General features: G+C 37.0%; 1 protein-coding gene across 3 annotated transcripts in view; it reads left to right on the plus strand.

The window, feature by feature from the left end:
* LOC128239861 (uncharacterized) overlaps window positions 1–19,201 on the plus strand; it is an 88,023-nt gene extending 68,822 nt beyond the window's left edge. For all 3 annotated transcript variants that reach the window (XM_052956308.1, XM_052956309.1, XM_052956306.1), the window contains exon 3: window positions 14,569–19,201. In XM_052956308.1, coding sequence (XP_052812268.1) covers window positions 14,569–15,530 — 962 coding nt within the window. In that variant the 3' untranslated portion in view covers window positions 15,531–19,201. The remainder of the gene's footprint in view (window positions 1–14,568) is intronic.
* The last annotated feature ends 1,306 nt before the right edge of the window (window positions 19,202–20,507 follow it).

The following is a 20,507-nucleotide window of genomic DNA, read 5'->3' on the forward strand; positions in this document are numbered from 1 at the left end:
ATAAATCATTTCAAACTAAGAAATTTCGGAAATTAAAAAGGTTCGATAAAAGGTGTGCAGACCATTTGAAGTGTATTTCCATTCCTGTATTTAGTTCCGCCATGTGCCTGACCCATTGACATTATTTCCCTAAGGTCATATAGTCCCTTCCACTTAGCCACTATCGCGGCCTATTGACCCACATACCAGATTGTGCCTCTGACGTCAGTGAAGCGCCATATACGTTCAATCAATTTATATTTCGGCGTCAAGTATTAAACCATGGGCCGATTTCTGTAAATCCCTGAGTTCGATTGTTTCTATAAATGGCTGTAAACAACTGTTTGTATATTTGCCGACTTCTTTCAATCCTTGGTAATTGAGCATGAGTTGCGTCACGTGACCAGGAATGGATATCAATTTTCCTATAACAGAAGGCATTAAGGAAAGCCCGGCGATATATGAAGTTATTCATGAGATATTATAAGGTATTGGATATTAGATACAGATACAAATAAGAATACAATACTATTTGTATCTATCCTAAAATAGGCCATTCAAGTATGTGATTGCTTCTTGTAAGGAATGAATCTTTAAAACATGTCCATGTAACGCAGGGGTGGTTCCATGAGTTTATGTTAGAGGGGTCGTAAGTTAGGGGCGCAACCTTTTTACATGCGCCCCTCCACCAGTTCCGAAACCATTTGCCACTCACTGTTTGCATGACGGTTTTGTGTTAACCCCTCAAGGAAATATTTAACATTTGTAGTCGAAAATGGTGCATTTTGAAAGTATTCTAAAAAAAATTCCAACAGGCGGGCACGCGCCGTGTGCGCCTCACCTCAAAATCCGCTAGTGTAACGGGACCAGTATTACAATCTAATGTGTATTATCGCGAGACATTTGTATTTACCTTGTACTTAGGTGATTAAAAATTAATTTCTAAATTGTCATCTCCGCCCCCCCCCCCCTTTTCTGCCGCCTCTTCAGTTTTGCTGACTCAAATAAAAGTATTGAACTGGGCTCTTTATTTGCGTATCGTTACGGTTCTGTCCTGGGGCAGCGTTTATTCATACTAGTCGGTGTCGATATAAACATTTACGTGGGAAAAAGAGAATTGTTACGATGTTGTTCGTTGCTCCTCTAGAAACACATGTATATGGTCCTCGAGCAATAAGAAAGAGCATGAACACATATTCAATGGTAAAACAGTTATCTAAGAAAAAGCATTTAAAAAAGTAATTGGAATGAAAATCTAGCAACTGATTTATATTCGCCTTTCTGATCGTCAATCAGAATAGTCCACAGGCGGGGTTATGAGCTAACAGGATCACAATCTTTCACGTGTCCTGATATATTTTTTTATGAATAGAAAAACGAAAATAAGAAAACAAAAAACCCTGCTGTGGTATTCAATTAAATGCAACTTATGTAAATCGTATACTGACCAATCACTGCAAATGTCCGTTATTTATATCATGTGATCCGATTGACTATATCTTCCTTGGATCAATTTACGATCAATATTGAATATCACACATGTGCGCGTCATCGGGGCTGGCGTCAACGTAATGGCCTTCTACAATTAAACAAAATGGTGGGGAAGGTCTAAACTTCCCCTTTCCTTAAGTCTTGAGGTACAATCTTTCGCAAAGGTAAATATATTCGTATGTAGGTGCAGTTATAAAATATAGGAATGAGACGTCGAAGGGAAAACTCTTCTGGTTTATTAAGTATCTGTATTGTATCGAAAAATATCGTATTGGCAGATAGTTGTATCGATATGTATCGTATCGGAAAGTATCGTATCGACATGTAGTTGTATCGATACTGTATCATCTCATTCTTTATATAAGTAGCCAGGAGTAACATACTATCAGAGATTTGTGGCGATTCACTTTACAGTAAATGAGTCCAGCCGGAGTAACTAAGATGACGTTCTCAATGTAAGAGGACACTTATCATACACTGCACCGTACAGCAGCTTTTATTATCACAGTACCACTAGTAGTGCAATTTGTCTCTAAACTAATTCCAATTTCATAATAGTATTTACAAGTGCAAAAGCGAAATGGCATGTCATGATTAACATGACACATCCATTTGGCGCTCGTACTGCTTCCTGCCAAATATAAATATATAAAACGCAATAAGTTGTAAACATATCCTTTAAATGACCTACCAAAGACACTTTAGGGGCTTTATTTACGCATTGGAATGATGATTCTTCTGGTGAGACATGTTCTGTTGTTCTGTGATTGCCATATAGGGATTGATGAATAAGCTTGGCTTGGTTTATCAGTGAATTTTCCATTATGATCAAAGCCGAAGAAGTGTTAGTTTATCTCTATAACTGGTGAATATCGTTCCTTTGAATATCATAGATGAAGTTATTTCCATTCCTTATTTTAGGAACGCCAAACATATCCATTCCTTTGACAACTGCGCATTACTCTTTGAAGGTGACGAGTCTACAACTGACATTGTCTCTTTAACAAACCATTGAAATAAAAGCTTAATTTCGATGACCTGTTACCCCATAACATGTTGCTAACATTTGAAAAGTATTTGTTTGCTGATGACTTATATGTAAATATATGACCAAAGTTTGCTCCTTAGTTTAACTATCAGAGGTAAAAAAAACATGAGTAAGACTTGTTTATTAGATTAAAGTGACACTCGTATTTAAAATCAATACATGCACGTGTATAACAAACATAATTTTTGAGTTGTAAACCTTTAACTACTCGCTAAAAAATGCATTTATGGAAAATATTAATTACTGACAGAAAGATTGTAACCGCGTATTGAAAGGCTGAAAACGCACACATATTAAATAATTGGTGAGTGCTAAACGATTTACAGTGAACAACTATCGTCTCATAAGTTAGAAATACCATGTTTTCTGCACCTTTCTTTGAAATAGAGCACGGTATCCTTTATAAGAACCATTGTTTTCGAAAACAATTGTAATTAATTGTGGTAAATCTTATTTGGGAGTAAGAGTGAATCTTTAAGTTCTTCTGGTTAACACTTTCTTTTTTGTCTCACAAACTCTTTCCAAATGATATCTAGATACTATGGGTCCACCATGCAACTATGATTCACATTTCTGTGGGTCCACCATGCAACTATGATTCACATTTCTGTAGGTCCACCATGCAACTATGATTCACATTTCTGTGGTCCACCATGCAACTATGATTCACATTTCTGTGGGTCCACCATGCAACTATGATTCACATTTCTGTGGTCCACCATGCAACTATGATTCACATTTCTGTGGGTCCACCATACAACTATGATTCACATTTCTGTGGTCCACCATGCAACTATGATTCACATTTCTGTAGGTCCACCATGCAACTATGATTCACATTTCTGTGGGTCCACCATACAACTATGATTCACATTTCTGTGGGTCCACCATGCAACTATGATTCACATTTCTGTAGGTCCACCATACAACTATGATTCACATTTCTGTGGGTCCACCATACAACTATGATTCACATTTCTGTGGGTCCACCATGCAACTATGATTCACATTTCTGTAGGTCCACCATGCAACTATGATTCACATTTCTGTGGTCCACCATGCAACTATGATTCACATTTCTGTGGGTCCACCATGCAACTATGATTCACATTTCTGTGGTCCACCATGCAACTATGATTCACATTTCTGTGGGTCCACCATACAACTATGATTCACATTTCTGTGGTCCACCATGCAACTATGATTCACATTTCTGTGGGTCCACCATGCAACTATGATTCACATTTCTATGGGTCCACCATGCAACTATGATTCACATTTCTGTGGGTCCACCATGCAACTATGATTCACATTTCTGTAGGTCCACCATGCAACTATGATTCACATTTCTGTGGTCCACCATGCAACTATGATTCACATTTCTGTGGGTCCACCATACAACTATGATTCACATTTCTGTGGTCCACCATGCAACTATGATTCACATTTCTGTGGGTCCACCATACAACTATGATTCACATTTCTGTGGGTCCACCATGCAACTATGATTCACATTTCTGTGGTCCACCATGCAACTATGATTCACATTTCTGTGGGTCCACCATACAACTATGATTCACATTTCTGTGGGTCCACCATGCAACTATGATTCACATTTCTGTGGGTCCACCATGCAACTATGATTCACATTTCTGTGGGTCCACCATGCAACTATGATTCACATTTCTGTGGGTCCACCATGCAACTATGATTCACATTTCTGTGGGTCCACCATACAACTATGATTCACATTTCTGTGGGTCCACCATGCAACTATGATTCACATTTCTGTGGGTCGGATACGCTAAATTTTCATATGTGCTAAATCTATTGCTTTATATGTAACTTTTACCAAGCTAAACTCGTCTGTCGTATTTCGGCCTTGGAATACACATACGTCACTGCAGATCTGGACGGTAAATATTTATGAAGACGTCATGCCATGGATTAATTCATATTACGTTAGCAATTCTTTAGTAATCAACGATTATATTGACTGTCTGTGACCTCAGAGCTATGCGCAAACAGAAGTTCATGTTTATTTTGGTTGGTATTTTTCTCATACTATTTCCATCCAACATAACTCGTCTTTACCGGGTAATGTTTAAGGCTCAGGGGATACAGACTTTCTTTTACGTTATGTTATTAAAATCCATGCGGGAATGTTCCAGGGAATCGAAAATCCTTTGGGAAATCTTACCAACTCCTACATCCCGCCTGTGGCAAATCACCTGCAGTCTATAAAATCACCGTTATGCGCAACGCTCCCAACCCCATTCCCCCCGCGCTTTGGAAAAATATCATACTCGTTCGAAATATTGGCTCAAAATCCGCGAATAAATAAATGCGGTCTGATTATCTAACTGAATACTTGTTTTTTTGTACGAATATTTGGACATCAAGATAGTAGATCCTTGATCATTCCAGGACATAAAAATGTTAACAGGTCAATGCCATTTGGCCTTTGTTTTGTTCTCATTTCCGACTTAAACCTAAGCCAACCCATGATGAACAATGCCAAAATAGCCTGATTACTTATTTCCTGGTAAGTGTAACATGAGCTTTGTACTTCTTCAGCCCCCATGTCAGACAGAATATCGGTGTTCAGGTGCAAAAAAGTAAAGTCTTAAAACATGATCTCTTTTTCTATAATTCTTCTTTCAAATAAACCTGAACATGTTTATCAAAACATTTGCATAAACTAACTTGGTATAAGTTCACATTACCTGCTTCGTAGTGATATTTTAAGTGCTTGAAGATCGAGTCATCTTATGGATGCGTACAAACATTCCATGTATGAACATACAGGTAGCACTGGCAGTATGCTGTGACATTCATGGTGAGTGCAGTAATGTCCACGCCATCTAGGCAATCGAATCACCTCGGCCATTATCCAATTAATATGACCTCGGAAATAATACGGGTCTTTAAAAATGTCCATTTAGAGAGCGCCCGTATTGAAATTGTGTTGAATGTGTTTACCCGCCTGTGCTTGCCGGAGATGGCCGAGTTGTTACGATTGACCCTCTAGGGTAATATGAGGTATTCTTATTCCGAGAGACATTCAATCACATTTGCTGACCACAAAGGAAATGACTTAAATAGAACGGCCTCGAAACAAGTGTGAACGCCTGGGTATAGCGATGAATAATACGTCTTAGAAGAGGGCCAGGATGAGATTGATCTTTGGTATTGCGAATGAAAGTCTCTTCCTTTTACTGTGCCTCAATGTTTTGGTCAAATTTTCAATACAGTGATTCCTCCGCCCAATATTTTTCGAGATTGTTAGGCCACAACAAGTTGTCCGTCGGATTGACCGAAATGCAAAAGAGTACTTAAATTATTTTGTTGCACCTACACGTAACATCTTGCCTAGGCTGACTATTCTTTCGTAGTACTTCTTGAAATGTTTACAAAATAAATGTTAAATATATGCTTTAAATGTTCTGATAAAAAAACTATTAATGCCTGGGTTTTTTTTAAAAAAAAACATGCAAGTGTTGTTTTCAAGAAGTGAATAAACTTGCAAAGTTCATCAACCTCGGCGGAAACGGAAGTCGATAATCTGAGAATATCAACATTAAAAAATCGGGGGGGGGGACGCATTTTCATTAAAAGAACGTATTTATCAAACTGTCTGTGTGTTTTAACACATGTAGATTGTACATAATATCCTTAAAGCAGCTTGATTAAGACCATGGTATAGCAGTGAATGTTATTTTAAATAACTGGCATTCATTTCGGACATGTTGAGTTTTCGGATATTATTTTACGATTCGACTTAATATGACTAACAGCGGATTATTTTCCATTTTATTTCATAAGGCAAACCTAGAAAAGGAATTTTAACCACTCTGAAGGCAGAAAGTGTGATTGTGCTAAGCAGTTTCATAATATTTTCTGCTTCTTGGAACATCATCAAGAAAACAAATAAGATGGGGAAATTTCCCAATTATGGCAGTAAACAAATCGTACTTTAAAATATAGGGTGGAGAAAGTACACTACGATTTGACCATGAACCAATCTCTGGAAACAATAATAAGATTGGCTATCCAGATACTAGCCCAGTGATTGACAACTGTTCTTTGGTACTCTACTTCTGCCTCCTGCCTCCTGAGTTAAAATATTGTGTTAACAACTTCAGCTTTCGACGACTTAATTTGTAAGTGGCATGTTAGAGAAGTAGATTATTCAGTCTTGTAATAATGTATACATCTATATTTCACTAATGTCAACTTCTCAATGTATAACAATGTATAAAAGCATTACACACGGTGGCGTGACATCTGTTTACAACAGTATAATTAGTAAAGTTTTCTTACAATTCCATATGCACTGTTCATGTAAAACTACTGCTATGATGATTTGATTTTATGCTAGAAATGCTTACAAAACCTTGATACATCCGAGTAAAACGTGTTTTGCATCAAATAGGTGAAGATTAATAATATATACATTTCTTTTCGCTCGCCTTCAGAATCAAAATCGCCCTTTGCCGCTTTTTATATCCTGGAAATGGAAAAGTATTTTATAAAATTAAAAAAAATCGTGCTATCGCCCTGAAAACAATCTTGAAAATCCGTAGAACAGAAACAAATATTGTTAGGCCTTATATTTAATCGATTGGAATATGCAATCACGTGCAATTATTTACTCAAACATTTGGTTATATCATCGGTGTACTAACTGTCTGACAAAACGCTGAACAAAAAAAACACGTTTACGAACGCTAACTAATACGACATAGTTGCAAAGTTGCGTGTGTCATGTTTGTTTGTTCGGTAGCATTTGGTCCTTGTACCATAAAACATATAACAAGTCTATATAACAAGTTCTCAAGAACGGGCGTGCGGGATTTTTTTCAATCGTTGGTTACGATAAAAAATAAATTGTGCTAGCATTGATGGATAGTAATGAAAGTTGGTGTGTATGTAGCTGATGTGAAGAGCTAGGTTTGTAATGCTTTTTAGGGGTGGAGTTAAGGTCAAGGTCACTGTTACTAAAATAGAATAAATGTTTCCGCCCAATAACTAAAATAAATATTGATTGAAAGTGATATTGATGGATAGTTATAACAAATAGTGTGTAGGTTGCTAGTGTGAAGAGCTAGCCTGGGATTGCTTCTGATGGGGAAGGGGTCAAGATCAATGGAAATGTTACTAAAACAGAAAAATGGCAGAAACATTTGTTTCCGCCCGATAAATTAAGCTACCAATGATTGAAATTTATGAAATTTGGTGTGTATGTAGCTAATATTTAGAGCTAGCTTTGGGATGCTTATGAAGGTCAAGGTCAAAGTCACTGTTACTAAAAATACAAAAACAAAGTTTCCGCCAAATAACTAAGCTAAGAACTGATGGACAGTGGTGAAAAATAGTTTGTAGGTAGCTTATGTGAAGAGCTAGCTTGGAATTGCTTTTGAGGGGGTGGAGTCAAGTTCAAGGTCACTGTCATTAAAAATAGAAAAATTGGTTTCCGCCCGATAACTACGGAGTGATGGATATTATTTGAAGTTGGTGTGTAGGTAGCTTATGTAAAGAGCTAGCTCGAGATTACTTTTGAGTGGATGGGGTAAAGATCAAGGCCAATGTTACTTAAAATAGGAAACGGTTTCCGCCCAATAATAAAGGTTAGTATTGATGGATAGTTATTAAAGTTGGTGCGTGGATAGCTTATATGAAACGCTTGCTTGGAATTGCCTTTGCAGGGGGGAGACATACAATTAATTAATTGGCTATTATTTTTGATTGCTCATAGGAAAAAAACTGGTTTTGTCGCATTGCGGCATCTCTGGTTGAACCATAGCATGATGCTATAAGGAAAATTCATATTGCATTCCTGCTGAAATCAGTTACAAAAAAATGAACATTCTGATATATGATGAGATAATTAGAACTTTATGCTAATATAAGGAAATAAAAATCTTTGACCCGTACATAAGATGGCAGTATCATTTAAAATATATTTTGATATTTGCATCGAAAGTACACGGTATAAATATTTCGAATTCTTAAAGTCTATAATTTATTCATTGAGACAAATAAATAATAGTATATTCATTGAGTACCTACTACGAAAACACCTATTTGATACCCAAAAGCCAAGACTAAAATAGATGGAAATGCTCATAACTTCTTGTGTCATTTTGGTCGACATCTTCAAATAATGCGGCCACAGATTTCGGATATACTAGTAATTAGGCTTCTTTCATTTATTGGCTGTGACATTGACCTGCAAGTCAAAGGTTTTAGTAGTATCTAGTGATAAACTACTCACGGAATTCGTAATTGATGCCTCATTCCTCATACAGAACAGAAAAGGGCAGAGCTGTTCTGCTGATCTCGCATACACTGCGGTCGCCGACCAGAGCATAATTGTCTATGTTTATTTATTTTTATTTTGCTTATGGTAGGTCTGACTATTTTTAATTGCCATTGAAAATAAAAACGGTTTTGCTTGGGGGGGGGGTACGGCTACAGGACATATTGTAATGCTATATTATTTAAATATAAGATCTCGTTGAGGGCGCTAGCAAATGCTGTAAACCCGATAATTGTTATGCCAACCGAAGCGTTAGTAACTTATCCCAAACCCGATATTTAACGTCAACTACTGGTCATTGGCCATATTTAGAGCCAAGTCCACACAGCGGTTACTTCCCATTGTTGTATATTTGGGGTATGTCAAGATAAAACCTCCCAGCAGTCAAAATATTACATTGACAGACGTCTGAATGTGCGATTGGCAGCAGTCTAAATATACCATTGACAGCCGTCTGAATGTGCGATTGGCAGCAGTCTAAATATACCATTGACAGCCGTCTAAATGTGCGATTGGCAGCAGTCAAAAAAGCCATTGACAGCCGTCTAAATGTGCGATTGGCAGCAGTCTTACTAAATATGCCATTGACAGCCGTCTAAATATGCGATTGGCAGCAGTCTAAATATGCCATTGACAGCCGTCTAAAAGTGCGATTGGCAGCAGTCTAAATATGCCATTGGCAGCAATCTAATTACACCATTGGCAGCAGTCTAAATATGCCATTGGCAGCCGTCTAAATATGCCACTGACAGCCGTCTAAATGAGCGATTGACAGCCGTCTAAATATGCCATTGACAGCCGTCTAAATGTGCCATTGGCAGCCGTCTAAATATGCCATTGGCAGCCGTCTAAATGTGCGATTGGCAGCAGCCTTAATTTGCCATTGACAGTCGTCTTAATATGCGATTGACAGCAGTCTAAATATACTATTGACAGCCGTCTAAATATGCCATTGGCAGCAGTCGTAATATGTCCTTGGCATCCGTCTAAATATGTCATTGACAGCAGTCTTGATATGCCATTGGCAGCCGTCTAAATATGCCATTGGCAGTCGTCTAGATATGACATTGACAGCCGTCTAGATATGCCATTGGCAGCAGTCTAAATATGTCATTGACAGCAGTCTTAATATGTCCTTGGCAGCCGTCTAAATATGTCATTGACAGCAGTCTTAATATGTCATTGGCAGCCATCTAGATATGCCATTGGCAGCCGTCTAGATATGCCATTGGCAGCCGTCTAGATATGTCATTGGCAGCAGTCTAAATATGTCATTGACAGCAGTCTTAATATGCCCTTGGCAGCCGTCTAAATATGCCATTGGCAGCCGTCTCAATATGCGATTGGCAGCAGTATAGATATGCGATTGACAGCAGTCTAAATATGCCATTGGCAGCCGTCTGAATATGCGATTGGCAGCCGTCTAAATATGCGATTAGCAGCATAGATATGCGATTGGCAGCAGTCTAAATTTGCCATTGGCAGCCGTCTGAATATGCGATTGGCAGCAGTCTAGATATGTCATTGGCAGCCGTCTGAATATGCGATTGGCAGCAGTCTAGATATGTCATTGGTAGCAGTCTAAATATGCGATTGGCAGCAGCCTAGATATGTAATTGGCAGCAGTCTAAATATGCGATTTGCAGCAGTCTAGCTATGTCATTGGCAGCAGTCTAAATATGCGATTGGCAGCAGTCGTGATATGTAATTGGCAGCAGTCTAAATATGCGATTGGCAGCAGTCTAGATATGTCATTGGCAGCCGTCTAAATATGCGATTGGCAGCAATCTATCTATTTCATTGGTAGCAGTTTAAATATGCCATTGACAGCAGTCGAAATATGCCATTGACGTCCGTCTTAATGTGCGATTGGCAGCCGTCGAAATATGCCATTGGCAGCCGTCTAGATATGACATTGGCAGCCGTCTAGATATGCCATTGTCAGCCGTCTAGATATGTCATTGACAGCAGTCTTAATATGTCCTTGGCATCCGTCTAAATATGTCATTGACAGCAGTCTTGATATGCCATTGGCAGCCGTCTAAATATGCCATTGGCAGTCGTCTAGATATGACATTTGCAGCCGTCTAGATATGCCATTGGCAGCAGTCTAAATATGTCATTGACAGCAGTCTTAATATGTCCTTGGCAGCCGTCTAAATATGTCATTGACAGCAGTCTTAATATATCATTGGCAGCCGTCTAGATATGCCATTGGCAGCCGTCTAGATATGCCATTGGCAGCAGTCTAAATATGTCTTTGGCAGCAGTCTAAATATGTCATTGACAGTAGTCTTAATATGCCCTTGACATTGGCGTCAGCGCATTGTTCAGCCATACCTTTTTGCTGTTTCACATTTGTGTTGGTCTTTGTTTCTACTTCATTACTTTGTTAGGTTGGTTTTATGGTATATCGTTAACATAACTTTCATTTGGTTATCCTTACTGTTTTGGTTTAAACAACCACGGTAAATAATGAGGCTCAACATCACTGTCCAGTGGGTGTCAAATATTACAAGTTGTAGTCCTATCTCTTTTGCATATAAACGTTCCTGAAAATGATAAGCTAACGTTTTTTTTCCGGCGACATCGATGCTATCTTATTTATCTTGTTCAGTGGTTGTTTTTATTTGTAGATATCAAACATCCTTCCTCGTGCATAAGAGCCATTTAATATTTACAGTACATTTAGAGCAATGATATATTGGTTATCGATCTGTGTACTTTGTGAATTTTGGTGAGTCCATATTTCCTTCGAGGTCAGCACAAGACAGCACTATTAAGATATTTAAATGAATTTGTGTATGTATTGAATCGTTTGAAAATAGAACATTGCATCATATCTGACTAAATTTATGTCTGAAATGCAATTATGACTGTTTTAAGAATTATAAATGAAATAAACGTAGGTATTAACAGAAAACAATACCCTTCGACTGGCAGTATATATACAAACCTAGATGCTTTTTAAATAACATGTAATTCAACTGTGGACTTGACAGGTATTCACAATATCTGCTCATGCAGTTAATTTTTCATGTCAGGACTTCTTAAATAGCAATTTAAAAGGTAAGGTTGTGCTGAAAGTAGCATAAGTTTTTACATATATGTAAAGGATTTAACGACGAACAATTATTATAAGATAGTCTGTTTGGCGTTGGAATGTCATCGAAATTCGTCATTTATAAAAACACACGTTTATTTGACGGTTCCGTGACGTATAAGAAGGCGTGGATGCATAGGCCTTTCAGTGACAAGTATTCTTAAATTGATTTCAGCAACATGATGAAGCAAAAACTGCTATTGAAGGCGTGAAAATCAATTGCAATTGAATTAATTTGAATGATTGTTATTCGTTATCAGATTCAAAAACACTCTTGCTACAAATGATCATTAAAACCTACTTTAGTACTTGTTTTGTGTCCAATGCACAAGATTACGCCTAGGTTTGATCTATTATCTATGGCATTAAACCGTTATTCTAATGATAAATTTCAAACTGAAAGAGCAAGCCAACGCTTCATAAAACACAAACAAAAAACAATATTTGTGCTGAATTGGTTAACATTTTGTAAAATATGTTAATGCTAGTTTTCATACCATGCCAATAAGTGTTATTCAAATATTTTGACTGTAAGCTTTGATAGACTATTTGATGTGAATTGGTGATAAAATTATTAAACCGAGAAGTCAAATTCGCTTACAACATATGTCTTGGATTTTTTGCTATTGTTTGTAGCATGTGATGTCTGTCTGTGTGCCTGTTTTTCTGTGTATGTGTGCGTGCCATGCGTGCGTGCGTGCGTGCGTGCCATGCGTGCGTGCGTGCGTGCGTGCGTGTGTGTGTGTGTACATGTCCGTGTACCTGTCTGTCTCTCTGTGAATCTGTCTGTATGTCTGTACATCTGTTTGTGAATATGCCTGTCCGTCCGTCCGTCCGTCTGTCTGAATGTAAGTGTATTTGTTCAGAACTTGAAGTTTATTTTAAGTTTGTCAAAATTGTTTGACCTAATACAATATTGTGTTGAAGTTGATGTGGGTTCCGATGTGGCTTAAATTGTCTATACGGCTATCACAGATAAATCTTGGCACAGGAACAAGATAAAGTATTTATACACTTGTTAAACTGATGAACTCCTGCATCTTGGATCGTTCCGGGCGATAACCTTAACCTGTTTGCGGTGTCAAGACGTTGTGTGACACTCTTTAAAGCAGCACTCCCACACATTCATTGTTTTTACAACTTTTTTATTTTATTTTTATGTCATGGAATGAAGCAATATTTGCGTAAATACCATACAAAACGTGATATAAGACTGCATTTAAAAAAAATCAGATCGCAGTTTTTCATATTTACGTTCAAATGTTAATGATTAATGGTTAAAAGGCGTTACATAAGCTTTAGGAAAAATGCATACAACATCAATTTTTTCGGACATAAATTTGAAAACCTTTGATTTGCTTTTTTGTCCACAGTCTTATACCACTGGTTTACATGCATTTTTGCAAAACAAATGGCTCATTCTCAGTCATATAATAAATAAAAGTTGTCAAAACGTGAGAGTGCAGCTTTAAAGGCCCGTGAACTGTGTGCTTCTAAACTAGGGGAAAAGTTACGTGCTAGCTACTGGGTTTGTCCATGTAACTAGTTACCTTTGTATTTGTGTGAGAAAAGTATCAGCTTGGCATCCTATCATTTCAATGGGTTGTTATAATTCAGTTGGGTTTTTTTGCTTTAAAGTTTGGATTAAATGTTATATAAAAAACAGTCACTTTGCCAATTTGACAGTTCATTAAATATAATCTTGATTTACAACACTAAAAAACTGACCGAAATTGGTAAAAAATAGTGTATTATATGACATTCAATAGAAGTAATTAATTTTACTTGGCAAATTTAGAATCTGTAACACCATTTTTTTATCTTTGAGAAATAACCCATTTGCGTCCCTTAAGGCCGGTTAATCTTCGAAGGTTTGTAACCAAAACTTTTATTGAAACCGATATGATCGTATCAAGGCAATCTGTCTGTTACTTGTGTCACTTGGTATCTCTGGTTTGATATTCTACTTTGAACTGTGCGTCTCTAAACTAGGCCTTTGTTATTGTGTAATCTTTGCCCCCAGGATTGTCCCTAGAGTTTTCATTGTATTATTGAATCTAGGGTCTCTAAACTAGGCCATTGTTAACAGATGGCTCGTTTGATCGTCCTTGTAGTTTTCATGGTATAATTGAATCTAGGGTCTCTAAACTAGGCTATTGTTAACAGATTGCTCGTTTGATCGTCCTTGTAGTTTTCATGGTATAATTGAACCTAGGGTCTCTAAACTAGGCTATTGTTAACAGATGGCTCGTTTGATCGTCCTTGTAGTTTTCATGGTATAATTGAATCTAGGGTCTCTAAACTAGGCCATCGTTAACAGATGGCTCGTTTTATCGTCCTTGTAGTTTTCAAGGTATAATTGAATCTAGGGTCTCTAAACTAGGCCATTGTTAACAGATGGCTCGTTTGATCGTCCTTGTAGTTTCCATGGTATAATTGAATCTAGGGTCTCTAAACTAGGCCATTGCTAAATGATGTCTCGTTGGATCGTACCTGTAGTCTCCAATGAATTATGCAAAGTCAAAGTAGAAATGAAAATAACTTCCTGTTTTATACATCTGTTTCATACGATGTAGAATTGGTGTTTTTATTCCCACAAGTTTATTTCCTTTTTTATATTTTCAGCATCGAAGCGGAGCAAATGTTTGGACTTCAAGTTTAGAAAAGCCCAGAGTCTCACTCCCCATAAACTACCATTGTACGTGTATATACGGAAAACACGGGGTAAGAAAAAGCGAAAACGCAATGAGAGTGACGTCACTTCCGTTAAAGACGCACGCCGTCTGCGAAGGAGTACAGAAGTACAGAGTACTGAAGATAAACATAAGCGGAGAAAAAATAGAAGGAAGAGAAAAAATAGGTTCAGGCGAATCAAGATCTTTATCACTGATGGGAAGACTTTAGTGACATTGGTGAAAACAAAGAGGAAAATTCCAAAATCAGATTGGTACAGTTTTGATCTACCAATCTCTCATTTCCCAGATGTGTTTGGTGCAAATGACACATATACATTATGCTTTAAGTGTAAAAAGTGTAATAAGAAAATTAAATTGGAACTTTTTGGAAAACAAAAGAAAAGAACACTAGGGAAAACATATATACCATTTATTCATGTAGATTTTAAGCCACCACTACCTCAATCTACATACAGACAAAAACGTTCGATTGACATTCGAACAAAAGTGGAGAGAGTTGGTGTTGATAATTTAATGACCTCACAAGACGGGCATTCATCATTTAAACCTTGCTGTACACCAACGGTGGTGTCTCAAAACTTATCTTCATCGTTTTCCAGTATACTTTATCCAGCTGTTGTAAACATTACAGTGTGTGTATCATCCAAGTCGGCACCGATTCTATCTCATGACGTCACTGGACAAAAATCCGAATATGAGGTCACAAAACAGACATCTATCTCGAATGACATCACGAGTGGAATTTCGAAAGAATATTACAGAGTTGTTTGTGAACCGAACGGCTATTCCGACTTTAGTTTTGTTCTCATGGACAAGTATTTAAATGTCAAGCACGCCACCATTAAAAACTTGTTACCAAGTCAGTGCACGTGTCGACTAGTGTGGTCGTGATTGAAAAGTTATTAAAATACATTTATTTTTACTAGTCCGTATATTTTAGTGATGCGTTTAGCTGTGCGTCTTTATTCCAAATATTTAAGCGAAATGCTGTGCATTGATATTGGTCATACATTGCTTCATCAATTCGTTTCGTATATTTAAATTAACGCCACATTTTAACACTTATTTGTTTGATATTTGCATACATATTGGTTAGAATTCATACAGGAAAATTCTTTATTGGATGGAATTTCTTTTTCCGTTCTAACCGACTTAGATATTGAAGAGTATTTAATTTTCATTGGCAGAGTCAATGGAACACGCTATTTAAGCTCCGTTTTTATTTGACAGTCAACATTTTTTATTGAAATAAAGCCATCTGATTGGAAAGTAGTTTTTAAAAGCCATTTAACGAGCTCCATGCAACGTTACTAACTGACAAAGAAAAACACACGCGCGTCAAAATGTTTATAATAATAAATATAGGGGTCACCGCCTCGGGACGGTCTCGACCAACACATATCTTAGTCTGGAAAACAACAACATGTTTTTGAAACTATGATCATTTCTGTTTCCGAACTTCCCACATGTGTAAAATTTCTGAGGGTCGTGTTGTTTTCATATTCCATAAAGTGTTTGTTATGTATCATAGCGATGTTGAACGGCACGGGTAATATATACAATTGATCTGAAGGTTCTATTTCGGTGCATTTTTGAAAATATAAAGCATTGTAAAGGTATCCGACCCTTTAATATGTGAATTTTGGATGCGTTGTACCTATATACTTGTTTGGTATCATTTTATGGTAATTTTGAAGGGGTACAGAAAAAACCCGAAAAAACCCACCTGCAAATATGGAAAATTAATTTGGTTTAATTGCATTACATTATAATTATCAGCAATTATTTACCTTTCTCATGATACTGAACTTTTATGGGGCACCAGACATCAAAATTTAGCATTTGGTAAATGTATTTGATATTTATGGGTCGGATATCGTAATATATGTATGTATGTTTTATCAGCTTTATGACTCCGTTCGTGTGTGGGTAGACGTATGGCATCCAATAACCACATTGTTGCAAGTTTTAGAATTGTATGTGAAATATGTGAATGTATTTGTGAATGTTTAAATCATTTTGTACAAGCACTATGATAATCGGCAAAACTGGTAATCGTTGGGCCACGCAAACAGGAGTAAAGCCCCTGTATAACATGTATAAATATGTTACTATTATTATTGCAAGGCAATAAACAGTTACAGCTATTACAGTTAAATGTTAATCATTGCCGATGCATATAACATGTAAGAGGGTTCAAAATCTAGTCAAACAATGTTCTTTAATCATAAAAAAGAAATAATGTTTGACCTCTGTAAAACCTCTAAGTTATATTAAGAAGCAAAAATCCTTGATACAGGTTAAGCTAATTGATATCCAGCTAATTAGTATGAATTGCATTAATGTGACTTTTAAACACAATCTGTATATCACACCTGAGTCTGTTGGAAGAGAGATGGGGGCTTAGTAAAGCACAAAGTGATGTGTTTAAGAAACACATTTTCAATAGAATAGGAAGTAGACGCGCGTTTCAGTGAAATTAGGGTAATTTAATTTCAGTGGCATGCATGTTTTGAAACACGTACAATACATCGGTATGTGACCTAATAAACAGGATGGCGTGTTATTAATTTACGGATAATTTGAGATATGCATGTTTTACAGTATACTTACCGTGAGCGAGTTGAACAATTAGGCCAAAATTGCTTGATTTTCATCCAAATATTTTTTAAATATTCAGATTTAGGATGTTTGTAGTAACGATTAAGATCCTTTAATGAAATTATTTGATTGACCAATCATAGTAAGGCAAACCCACAATATATGAATAACACACTAAGCAATGGTTATTGCTGGTCTTAGTCGTTTCGTAAAACTGGCCCAATGAGATTTATTTTACAAATTGTCAATGTAACTCAACTTTAAAGTCCACGAATGAAGGGCGGATCTCGACGCACACGTTTCAAGATGAATGACCGCATTTGAACGTTCTCCGTGTGCACGAATTGCACCTTAATCGTGATAACAGCAGTTTTAGTCTTGACAGCAATGACAGGTGAAAATATCAACACCTCCTTTCAATAGTCGAGTGGTATTCTGTTTTCAAGATGCACCATCTTTCGCAACCCCGGTAATTTGTTTCGCTAACATTACTTGAGCACCGTGAGAAAATCATCCAAGAAACTCTTGTTTTCATGAATACTAATGAGGTAGGGGATAAAACTATTCTTCCAATGAAATCGCCTGTTACAATGTACTACTCTTCAACTTAGGGTATTACCCATGAATGCACATGACGTAATATAGGGGTTTGTTACTAAATATAGAAAATAACATTATTGTTTAGATTCCGAAGAGCAACCATTCGGCACCAATGAAACCGCGTCATTAATTATTAATGATAACTAAATGTTCAGGGTACTAAGCTGGGTGCGCAACCGCCTGCTATCAATGACGGCAAAATAGTAGATTCTTCGTATAAGACAAGCTATTTTTATTGAGATATGATATAAGTTAGAATAAAAAGTTAATGCCGATATCAATGCTTAAGAACATATTTATTGGTATCTGTAGCGCCCATATGTGTATGTGTATGAGGTTATGTTATTTAAAATGAAATGTTTAGCATGAAGTGGTAATCAATCGTATTACCTAATAATCTTTTGAGTATACCATGATGATGTTCATCAATTATTATTATTATTAATATTATTATTATTATTATTATTATTATTATTATTATTATTATTATTATTATTATTATTATTATTACAATTAGTCTTTACACTAGTGAACTGAAACTGTAATTGTTGCAACTATCGATGTTTCGATCTCCGGGGCCCACAAAAAAGATTAAGACAACATTGAAATTGTATTGACTAGATCCCATTTCTGGAGAAGGAATATTTTTTTTAATCCCTTGGAACAGGGATGTTATAGGCATTCAAAATCCTTCGAAAAAACTCCCGTCAAGACTCAATCCTGGATAGCGATGAACCACCGGGTTTATTAAAATTCCGACTGTCAGGTTACCATCCGTTTTCAAAATTCCCTTATTAACCTGCCCCCTCCCCGGACTGGTAATCAGTTTTGATAGGTGCACATTTTAAATATGAAACATAAACATATTGTAACATTTTTTTTATTTTAAAATGAAATACGTTTCAGAAATGTTATTTTTGCAAATATCTGATTAATCAAACTTAAAAGTGGTTTAATTTATATTTTTTGACGAACGCCCTACAACAATACAACAGAAGCAAATATTTTTGTTGAACGGTTTTCCGTACATTTTATTATTTTGCCCTACTAAGTCGTTTAATGTCGTGTACTAATTCATGTTTTGTGAATCGAGTGGTAGGTTTGTTTATGATACTGCTGTAATGGTTATTATTTTGATAAATGTTCATTAACAACAATAATTTATACCGGTGTTCCATTTCATTATTGTTTATATATATGTTAGTGATGTATTAAACCGGTGAACTAGTAAGATGCATTTCAAACGTTTATGATTGTCCGTTGTACCGTAACATTTTATGCTTTTTTGTTTTTGTCGGTATTGTTCCATTGTTACTATAAATTAGGTCATTATTTAATTCATTATAATTTATGTAGTACATTAAAACAATACCTCTTCAGCGTTGTTTCTTAATTCCTTGACAGAGTCACTAATGTCCTTATGTCTGATGCACACGGGCGTTGTACTTTGACATATACTCAAGTGTCATGTCTGATGCACACGGGCGTTGTACTTCGACACATACTCAAGTGTCATGTCTGATGCACACGGGCGTTGTACTTCGACACCTACTCAAGTGTCATGTCTGATGCACACGGGCGTTGTACTTCGACACATACTCTAATGTCTAGCAAGTCCTCCATAGCTTAAGGGCACGAGCTTTTGTAATATAATTACCAGAAAAATGTTAAAGTTAACCATTTGATGGTTGTTATAATAATTAATGAAAAGGCGAGCTGTATGCTTAAATGTTAATGTTTTTGTAAGCACTCTTTTTTACTATATAGTTTTCATCTTTGATAAAATACAAATGATTCGCAATATGATAACTATCATTTAACTCCTGAAATACGTTGCTAAAATTCTTATTAATTAAAATGCCGAATAACGAAACTCCTATATCCGAGGACTTTCCTTCGCAGACAAAAGCCTACAGCGCAAACCAGAAGCCTTTTAGTATATGATAACTTCAATAGTTAAATGACTGCTCCCTTGCTCCTATAATGGTAGGCAATTCCTTCACATGGACGCCTCTAGCTTATATCTCAAACGACTCTGCAAAGTCCTCCTCCCAAGAATACAACAAATAAAACACCCACAATCACACCATCCCATTCAGCAGAGGTTTGATAATGATAAATCAACGCGTAGAATCATCACTCTGGTGAACAAGAATGCAATCACACAGGAGAACTGACTTCCCCCGCTATCACACAGGAAGTCTGACTTCCCTCGCTATCACAGACGAGGTCTGACTTCCCCCGCTACACCACAGGTAGTCTGACCTCACCCACTTTCACACAGGAGGTCTGACTTCCCCCCTATCACACAGGAAGTCTGACTTCCCCCGATATCACACAGGAAGTATGACTTCCCCCGCTTTCACAGAGGAGATCTGACTTCCACCGCTACAACACAGGAAGTCAGACTTTCCCGCTATCACACAGGAGGTATGACTTCCTCCGCTATCACACAAGAAGTCTGAATTCCACTGCTATCACACAGGAAGTCTGACTCCCACCGCTATCACAGAGGAGGTCTGACTTCCCCCGCTACAACACGGGAAGTCTGAATTCCCCTCTATCACACAGGAGGTCTTACTTCCCCTGTTAACACACAGGAGGTCTGACTTCCCCCGCTTACAAACAGGACGCCTGAATCCCCCCGCTAACACACAGGAGGCCTGA

Source organism: Mya arenaria, chromosome 7, assembly GCF_026914265.1.
Source record: "Mya arenaria isolate MELC-2E11 chromosome 7, ASM2691426v1".
In the NCBI taxonomy this organism is placed as follows: domain Eukaryota; kingdom Metazoa; phylum Mollusca; class Bivalvia; order Myida; family Myidae; genus Mya; species Mya arenaria.